Source organism: Lycium ferocissimum, chromosome 2 (genome assembly GCF_029784015.1).
Source record: "Lycium ferocissimum isolate CSIRO_LF1 chromosome 2, AGI_CSIRO_Lferr_CH_V1, whole genome shotgun sequence".
NCBI classification, from domain to species: domain Eukaryota; kingdom Viridiplantae; phylum Streptophyta; class Magnoliopsida; order Solanales; family Solanaceae; genus Lycium; species Lycium ferocissimum.
This window is the reverse complement of record NC_081343.1, coordinates 62,982,297-62,991,899: the sequence shown is the minus strand read 5'-3', so window position 1 is coordinate 62,991,899 and position 9,603 is coordinate 62,982,297. Positions and strand designations below refer to the sequence as shown.

Here is a 9,603-nt window from a genome sequence, read left to right as displayed (position 1 = left end):
TGCCTTTTGGCCACTGCCTCCACCCAATGCTTTGTTGTTCTTTGATCTTAGCCTGTACAGATTAGAGTTTTTTTTTTTTTTTTTTTTTTTTTTTTTTTTTGAAGATGCAAACTGAGTTATTATGCTTGTCTGTTTGCAAGTTGCAACATGCTGGATTATTAATTTGGTATATGTAATATGGTGTTGGCGAATTTGAATGCTTGCACAAGTTGTCAAGCTCTTGTTTTGCTATTTATATATGCTTTCAAGTTTATGGTTTTTTCTTGGTTATAAGACTGCAAATTTAGGATCTCATTATTTTTTGTTATGTTTACTCTAAAACTGAAATGAAAATAGTTGCTTGTTTAAATTTCGAACAAATCGATTTGTGTAACCGAACCGAAATAATAAAAAACTAATCGAATTGAACCTAGAATGGATTAAGTTGGTTAAGAATTTTAGAAAGTCAAAATTCAAAATTTCAACTCGATGATGGCCATAACCGAACCGAACCGATTCGTGCACAGGCCTAGCTCTGTCAAATCCAGTAATTCAATGCTAAATAAAATTCTTTACATCTAATAATGTACTTGTAACTATTTATAAGATGGATGTCAATGTACTACTTCCTATGTGCCAATTTACGTGACACATTTTTCTTTTCAGTCTATTCCAAAGAGAATGTTAACTTTCTATAATTAGAAACAATTTAGCTTTGAAATTCTATTTTACCTTTAATAAAATAATTTATAACCACACAAATATTAAAAATTGTTTTAGACCACAAATTTGAAAAAAAAAATCTTTCTTTGTTAAACTTTGTGTCAACTCAAAAGTGTCAGATAAATTGGAACGGAGCGAGTACATTATTTCTCTTGTTGCTCCGTCGACGTAAAAGGAAATAAACTAAAGAAAAATTAAAAATCTCTGCCATGTAAATTATCAAAAAGGAAATATTCGAAAAGTGACCATAATGAGACCTCGAATTGGGTATTGCTAAAAAGGGATTTGGATTTGGATTGCTGCAGAGGTTGACTCATGATCATGACTAAAACAACTATAAAAACTGTTGCTTTATACTTAAACCATAATTCTGGAGAAACCTATTCTGAAAGATTTGGACTTTGAGAAAAATTGGGATGGCAAATTGTAGAATGGGAAATGAAAATACATAGTGGAAGCAAAGAATGAAGAGGAAGGAATAGTGTTTCTTCTCTTGCAAAAATGCTATCCCATTCTTGTAAGTTTTCCTCTTCTTCATAACTAATACACTTACTTCTCTTTCCCATTGTTCAAATTAGTTCCCTCGTAGAATCAAAGGTGTTGAAACTTTGCTTGCTCTTAGCCTATTGGTCTTTTTTTTTTTTTTTTTTCCTCACAATTTTCAAACATTCTTGGATCGTTTCATTTTTTCGACTACTTTTCTTCCAATAATTCTTGGAATCCCTTTCTTCTTGGTCTAGCTTCCCAGATTATCATGTTCTACAAAAAATATGATTTCACTTTTTCCAGTTCAAAATATATAATGTCATGCTATCTAAGATTTTATGTTACATGATTTGTGATTTAATGTAACACAGTCATGTTTCTAACTTATGTCACTCTTGTTATAGTTGATCCTGTTTTCTCTTCTCATTACAAAATATCTAACATAATGCAGGTGGCTGTTTCGGAACCTGGAAGTCATTTTCGCGAAGAGTACATATGAATATGTAAGTTGTTGCATTCCCAAAAAAAAAAAAAAAAAAATTGAAAAACGACAAACAAGTACTACTCGGACAAATGTGAGACTATTTTGCTTTATTGGTGGAGGGGTTGCTAAGAAGGTGCTATGATAGCAAAAGGGAAAAAAACTAAGCCTGATTACACCAAATGAATGAATATACGTATTCTCTTTATTGCTTGATTTAGTGTGAAAACAAGGGGCGTTGGAAAGTAAATTCAAGCAAACGCGTAGTTGCATGCTGTGATATTAAAGAATGAGAAAATTTTGGTTCGTATAGGATGGACATCCATGTTGTAGAGTCTGCAGCAAGGAAGATGGAAGAATGTAGGATTTGCCATGATGGTGATGAAGATTCTAATATGGAGATTCCCTGTTCTTGCCGTGGAACCCTCCAGGTTTGTGTTGAGCTAACTATTTGCTCATTTGTGATACATGTCGATCTGATTTGCCTCATATCTGAAAAAATATGCTTACTGCTCTCAGTTTAGGTATAAACCATTCCAGAGATAGCACATATGGATCTATATATATATATATATATATATATGAAATTTGTTACCATGAGTTTCCATTTCCACAAAATCTTTTAGCTATATAAGTTAGTTATTAGGAGCAGCTCTTAGTAAATTGAGCTCTCTACTAGAGCTTTGTAACAAAGCACATTTGGGCTTCCTATCAGCTTGTTGTTGCTTTCCTTTTAGACTCCATAGTAACTAGTGATGTCAAGTTAAAAACAGAAATTGTGCTGCCTGGTCAAGCTGTTTCTTGCATGCTTAATCATTTAGTAGTGTTTTGTTCTTAATGAAGTTTTCGTATACGCAGTATGCACATCGCAAATGTGTACAGAGGTGGTGCAATGAGAAGGGGGACACCATCTGTGAAATCTGCCGCCAGGTCCAATTGAAATTGCACAGTTTCTTATCATGTCTTCATTTTTTAAGCCAGGACCTAAATGTTGCTATCCATTATTCTGTATATGCTGTTGAAAGTAGGTTGCTCTTAACCATGCTTCTCTTTAACGTGAGATTGCAGAATTTTAAGCCAGATTATACAGCACCAGCTCCTCTTTTTTGCGGATTTCCAACGAACATGAGGTAATTTTACCAGCTGAAATTTCGCCAGTTATTTCTTCACAAGACTGTTCTTTACAATTCCAACTAATAACTATGGCTGCTGTGCTTGGTTTGTCTTTGCTATCACAGAGGAAACTGGGATATTTCCATGGGTGTGGTTGATTATCCTCATTTTACTGCATTGGTTTCTGCAGACCACAATTTTATGGATTATGACTCAGATGAGTATTCAGCATTTTATCCCAGAAGTTTGATATGCTGCCGTATTGTTGCCATAACTGTAAGCACCCTCTCAGCATAGTTTAGGCATACAGGCATTCCAGCGCGTTTTGGTGGAGGGACGTGCTATTTGTCACATCCATTAGTTTATTTGTGGGTGTTATCTACAAGTGATTTAAAAAACGTAGTGATACACCATTGAGTATAATCAATAGAGTAAGCACTGAATGGCTAATACACCTAAATAGTAGTCCATGCCTCTAGATTATGTTCTTGTTTCTTGTCAATCGAGGTACAATCTATAAGATCAACTTCTTCCCTTGTCCATGCAGTTTGTGCTTCTACTGATGTTGCGTACAATGCTGCCAATAATATTTGGTGTTGCTGGAGATAACTCGGTAACATTGGTCATGGTTAGTGAGAGTTAAATTTCTTTTGAAAGAGAAAACTTTTGCCTTTTCCTCTGAGTGGTTTATATATTTGTCTCTGCAGTTGTATGTGTTGAAAATCATTGGAATCCTACTGGCAATCTATGTATTGGTGAAAGCTTTAATTGCTGTACGACGCCGGATGCATCAACAGGTGGGTAAATCAAAAACTCTTGTTATATTTTTGTAGCTAATATTACTCTAGTATTTTTCTTTTCTGATAGTGATCTTCAGTTCATTTTAGGTTCCCTTGAAAATGCTCAATATGATTTCAATTGCAGTCACTTTGTAATCCCTTAATTTCTGTTGCGCCATGCTTCTCATAGCATCAGGCTTTTGAACCTATTATATTTCTGCTACAGGAACAGCACAGAACTGCATAGACACAGCAATGCTGTTTATCCAATGAAATTTGCAGTAACTGATAACAGCACTCATAAACACATGTATAAGAGTAACACTTTGACAGTTTGATTTTGAATTACAGAGAAAGATATTTTTAACTTGCCAACAACAACAACATACCCAGTATAATCCCATTAGTGGGGTATGGGGAGAGTAGAATATACGCTGACCTTACCCCTACCTTAGTTTCCGATAGACCCTCGGCTCAGGATAATACAAAAACAAAGCAGGTCAAAACGGAAAAGGAACAGTAACTACAGCAAAACAGTACGCTAAGCAAACAACAAATTTTTTAACCTGCCAGTGAGATATTAGTATGACAGATACATAAGAGTGAAAAATATGATATCAGACTGACTTGGACGTGTTTTATGAAGTAACACTTATAGCCCAAACCTGAATGAATATTACTTGCAAAAATTAACTCTGCTACGATAACCAATAATGTGTTTCTCATGTTGATGAGTTTCAATGGTCATTCATGCGAACTCTGTGCACCCTTCAAAATGTGATGGCCGTTGATTTCCAATATCTTCTCTTCTTTATGTTTGTTTTAGGATCTTTATCACTCTCAGATTGTCTCGTCGGATGAAGAATATGAATTACCATTACAACAGCTTCGGCACTCTCAGATTGTCCCATTGAATGATGAGAATGAACTACCACTACATCCACCTCAGCCACATATTATACATGTCTAATGAACCCTTAGCTTAAAAGACTATTATCTCAACACCATTGAGAAGCTGCAGGTGGTGGTCCTCCGTAAATGTCATCAGCTCTCTGCTCCATGATTGAGTATTCTTCTGTTGCGATTCAACCATAAGATGGTTGAGTTGTTGCCAGTCAGATTAAATATCTGGTACTCCATCCAACATCAGATTCACTGTAATAATACTAGAAAGAGACCTGTAGAATATAGCAGAAAAACAAATGATACCACAGCATCGTCAAATTTACAATACATCCCTATGTACGGGAGTGAATAATTCCCAGTTCCGCATTGTACGAAGAAAGCCAAGCTCAGGCATAACTTATCTTATCATGTTGGAATCTTAGGTTCCGACAGCAAGACTCATTTTCAAATGAATTTTATGACATTTAAATTGGTTTACAACATGGAAGCATACTAACTACTACAGTAGTAAGTATATATCCGATGCGACTAATCATTCGGGAGAGAATAAAGGGAAATACTTATATACATGTGTTCACATGTTCTATTCGTTTGGTTTAATCTGGTGAATGCAATCATTTTAGTAAGAGAGATACACTTATATGACGCCTGACTCATGAAAAAACATTTTTGGGAAGTTGAATCAAGGTTGAGTTTCAGCATTGTAATTATAATTCGCAACACCCAGAAAGAATTACGTTAAAAAAGGATAATGTTGACCTCAGATGTCAGAAAATAACACAAACGCCGTCATATATTTTTGAAGCTCTGTAGTAAAAATATCACCACAAAAATCTAATCACCTAGCCACGGGAAAGTTGATACTTTACCTGAATATAGGAATTTAAACTTAAAATAAACTCAGCCTCAACCAGAATGAATAAGTAGAACTAGCATATTCTGATACAGTACAAGTTTTCACCTTTTTAACCGTAAAAATGAAGACAAGACGGATCACACAACAGAAGTCTGACCATGATATGTAAAAGTACAGACCCAAGCAAAACCATAAATAAAGGAGAAAACATGACTTCCGAACTAGTAAATAGTCACTCTGGCAAAACAGCATATGCCTAAATGAGACAAAACGCAAGTCTGCAAAGAACAGTTTTAATAAGGAACGACAGTTGTGATCTCAGTCCTCCTCGGACTCTGACTCAGCACTCTGCAGCCACTCAACAAAGGGTTTAACATTCTTCCAAATTTTAGAGTCCTTTTTAACCCCAGCAAGACCCTCTTGATACCATTGCACTATAAATTCCTCCTCCAACACATCAGCATCATACAAAGCTTTCAGAACGAGTGCTACTTCTTTCACAGCTGAAGGGTTAGACTTCCCACAGAATTCTTCCAGCGCTCGGAGCAAACGTAGCTGTGACCCATCCTCTTGACCAACAGCAGCAAGAAGATAACCTTTCTTCTTAATAAGCTCCTTGGAGAACCCTTTCTCCACACCATCCAAGAGTGCCTCGTAGACAGCAGTAACTATGTCCTGAGGAGATCCAGAAAGTGAACCCAAGAAAGATCGAAATTGGCTGACCGTAACTCCCTTCTTTAGATGTACTTTCACCTCCTCAACAAGCATCTCAAAGGTTCTCTCTCCATTCTCAGCTTTGTGATCATCCTCAGATGGTGCAGAAACAGCCTTGGAACTTTGGGGCGCTTTAGTAGCTGCCTTGGGCTTCTTCTCTGGCTCATTTGCGGAGAGCATAACCATTTCAGCTGTCACAGCATTCAACTGTTCCTGTATACGCTTCTGTGCAGCTTCCATTGATGTATCAGTTTGCCACTGAACATCATCATCTTCTTCATCCTCTTCTTCCTTGACATTCACATGCCTTTTGGGTGGGGAAGCATCCTCGTCAGAGCCACTGGCTTTCTTTTTAGAGATAGGTTTTGCACTGGCTTCCTTGGAAGAAACCTTTTTCTTTGTTTCTTTCTTCAGTTTCTTCAGCTCTTCATCAGCAGCCTCACCTTCCTTTAGACGCTCCTTTTCAGCTCTTCTCATTGCTTTCTTGTCCTTGCCACCCTTCTTAGACTCAGGTGGGTTCTTAAGAATAAACGTTGTCAGCTTGTCTCTCATATCTACATCAGAAATAAAACCACACGCAGCACACTTCAGTTGGATCATCTGATTTTTCGTGATGAGGATCTCAGTTTCAGGATTTCCACACCCATAGCACTGAACATACTTCTTAATGAAAATCTCCAGAAGACCAGCAAGCTTGGCAGTATCATGAGCTCCATTGACAAGGGAAGTTCCAGTTTTTTCATCAAACTTTGACTGAGCTCCAAGCTCACAACCAAAATGTTTTGTGGTGTAAGATGCTGGCCTTGCTAGAGCTTTGGCAATGTCAACCATGTTAACCACGTTTGTCTTGATGCCATTCCCACGTCCCTCTATCTTGGTAATCATCCTCGGCATCTTGTACCTGTAGAAGGCATCATCACTGTTGGCAGCTCCAATATTCTGCAAAGCCATTTTGATTCAGTGAAATTTCCTAAATAAAGCGTTAGGGGTTTCTAGAGGATCCTTTGGCCCAAAATTTGTTGAGAGAAGGTCGCGTCTGGCTGCAACCACTGAGCTCCAAGTGTCTTTCCTGAAATAAGTCAAGATGCATACAGTCAACCCTATCAGAAATATGGGGACTCTTTTTTCTTGACGTAGGACAATATTCTCCAAGCAATCCAACGGATCCCAAATAGAGTGTGGCTTGTTCGGACATAAAAGAATCTTCAACTTGAGAAACTACAACTTGAAACTCACAAACTGGCCACCTTCAGAAAGAAAAGCCACATCAAAAAAATAAGGAGTAAGCTTCTGTTACAACAACAACCACATACCCAGTGAAATCCCACAATGTGGGGTCTGGGGAGGGTAAAGTGGATGCAGACCCTACCCTTACCTGGGAGGCTATTTCCGAAAGACCCTCGGCTCAAGAGAAAACATGACGAAAAAGAACAGATAAAGGGCAAGCAGTATGAAAATGAAACTAGTGAAAGCGAAAAAGGCATGATAAGGCAGTCCGAAAAAAGGAGCAGTGGCTACAACAGATAAATAAGATAATCGGGAAGCTTCTATTACCTTCCTTCAAATAAAAAAGAAGAAGTTGTAAAAGAAGAAATTATAAAAAGCTGTTACTCATATAAGCAATGTAAAAATTGAAAAGAGGATGATAATAACAGGTTTCAGATTGAGCTTCCACCTTAGAGACGAGGGAGATTTTTAACCCAATTCTTTCAGTTGTATAGCTGAAGCAAGTAGCTCTAGAATGATATGTTCTGGAAAATTTATGTCTATGAATAAATAGAACGCCATAGGTACTATTCTCATAACTTAGGCATATTGCATAACCGGCTAAAGCATAACATTACTAAGGCAATTTACATATTGCATATCTGAGCTTCTGAATTGTAAACTACAGCACCACTTGTTGGATAAGAGACTCATAGTCGTAAGATTTTAAAACTCTCAACAGACATACCGCTCACATATTGCATGTCTGAGCTTCTAACTTGCAACCTAAAGTAGCACTTGCTAGAAGAAAAACCCATTATTGTGAAAATTTGGACTCAAAAGTGATATGCTGGTAGTCTTTAATATGGAATCGACCAGAGTTGTTCAAAACAGACAAGCCATTGTCATTGTTAATATAGCCTACTAATCAGTAATCACAATAACTTAATAAATTAGGATGAACATCCATGTTCCGACCATCTAAATTAAGCATCAATCATTAAATATTAAGATAGATACCTATCAATTTCTAGATACTCATAACCAGCTTATATAGAGCACACAAAGACAAGACAGAACAGAACCATCGATAATGAATAACAACATATAAATTCACCACCGAAAACATAAATTTAGTACTACTAATTACTCAGCTATACAAAAATACGTGGCAGAAACTAAGCCATTGACATTGTACACAAGTATAAACACATTGACAAATCAATTAATACAACTGAAAATAAACCTATGTAATGCACGAAGACGATATTCAATCAACAGCAAATGAGAGTAAACATAACAAATGGAAATCAGAAATCTTACCGATTGAACAACGTAAATATAATATTTGAATGAACAAAGTGGAGCAGTTGGAAAAGGAAGATTAGGGTTAGAATATATAAAGGAGGATGAGGCGGCGTAGCGATTGCTTATATAGGGTTTGAATGAAGGAAGGAATTGGAGATTAGGACTAACCAGATACTTCTCCTACTCTGTAAGAAATTTCAATTCTATTTTTTTTTTTTTTTTTGGGTTTCTAATTTTTTATTTACTCTGTAAAAAATTCTTATTTATTAATCCTGGCCGTTCATTATGTGATGACCTAGTTGATAAGATTTAGTCACGTTTCATCCTCACCGCAAGAAAATCTGCTTGGCAGTTTCACGTTTTTCTTTGTTAAAACTACACACTAAAAGAAAAATTAAATTTAGATACTACTATTTGATATTTCAATTTTTTACTATAAAGTTTATATTACAATTAGAAACTATTATCAAAAGTTATTTATTTAATTTATCCATCAAAGGAAAATAGTGAATTTCAAGAGTACGATGATTAATATATCTAATTTCCAAAATAAGCTTGAAAATCAGTTTATTATAGTATTTGATAAGTAAATCTACCTACTAGAATTGCTGTAAAAGTAGTATAAAAATCCCGGTTGTTTATTGTCGTGAACATTTTTAAACCTCAAATAAACCTCTATTGAATCCCCAAATAATTGTAGTAATATTTTGTTGGACCGGCCAAAAAAAAAAATTGCAATGAAAATAAAAATCAATTGAATATAGTCAAGGAAAAAACTGTACTATTTTCAAATAATAGTGACGTCACTTAAAATGAAGCATGTAAACCACTATAGTCGGATAGGTTACTCCTCCCTTAATCAGAGATCTCGGGTTCGAATTTTGGGTATGAAAAAATTTTTGGTAGGGAGCGCTTCCCCGTAAATGCGGCCCTGAGCGGCGCGAATCTAGATTTAGTCGGGCTCTAATGCGGATACCGGACACCAGGTAGGGAAAAAAAAAGGAAAATTTACAGCCCATAACTAACTCTAAGACTTATTTATTAGTAATAGT

General features: G+C 36.2%; 2 protein-coding genes across 5 annotated transcripts; one reads left to right on the top strand and one right to left on the bottom strand.

Moving 5' to 3' along the window:
* Positions 1 to 822: 822 nt before the first annotated feature.
* Positions 823 to 4,679, top strand: LOC132046689 (uncharacterized). Of its 3 annotated transcripts, none has more exons than XM_059437404.1 (9): positions 823 to 1,219; positions 1,640 to 1,691; positions 1,983 to 2,100; positions 2,528 to 2,599; positions 2,738 to 2,799; positions 2,908 to 3,058; positions 3,330 to 3,410; positions 3,490 to 3,579; positions 3,788 to 4,265. In XM_059437404.1, the coding sequence occupies exons 1-9, from the start codon at positions 1,204 to 1,206 to the stop codon at positions 3,806 to 3,808; spliced, it is 663 nt and encodes a 220-aa protein (XP_059293387.1). In that variant the 5' UTR covers positions 823 to 1,203; the 3' UTR covers positions 3,809 to 4,265. The 3 variants fall into 3 exon arrangements, with proteins under 3 accessions (XP_059293387.1, XP_059293385.1, XP_059293386.1); XM_059437402.1 differs by lacking the exon at positions 3,788 to 4,265 and adding an exon at positions 4,388 to 4,679 and having other exon boundaries at positions 839 to 1,219; XM_059437403.1 differs by lacking the exon at positions 3,788 to 4,265 and adding an exon at positions 4,388 to 4,679 and having other exon boundaries at positions 1,219 to 1,299.
* A 694-nt stretch (positions 4,680 to 5,373) lies between these two features.
* Positions 5,374 to 8,751, bottom strand: LOC132046688 (eukaryotic translation initiation factor 5-like). 2 transcript variants are annotated; one of them, XM_059437401.1, is made up of 2 exons: positions 8,567 to 8,751; positions 5,374 to 7,106 (listed from the first exon to the last, which is right to left on the bottom strand). In XM_059437401.1, the coding sequence occupies exon 2, from the start codon at positions 6,986 to 6,988 to the stop codon at positions 5,642 to 5,644; it is 1,347 nt and encodes a 448-aa protein (XP_059293384.1). In that variant the 5' UTR covers positions 6,989 to 7,106; positions 8,567 to 8,751; the 3' UTR covers positions 5,374 to 5,641. The 2 variants fall into 2 exon arrangements, with proteins under 2 accessions (XP_059293384.1, XP_059293382.1); XM_059437399.1 differs by having other exon boundaries at positions 5,374 to 7,284; positions 8,567 to 8,750.
* Between the last annotated feature and the right edge of the window lie 852 nt (positions 8,752 to 9,603).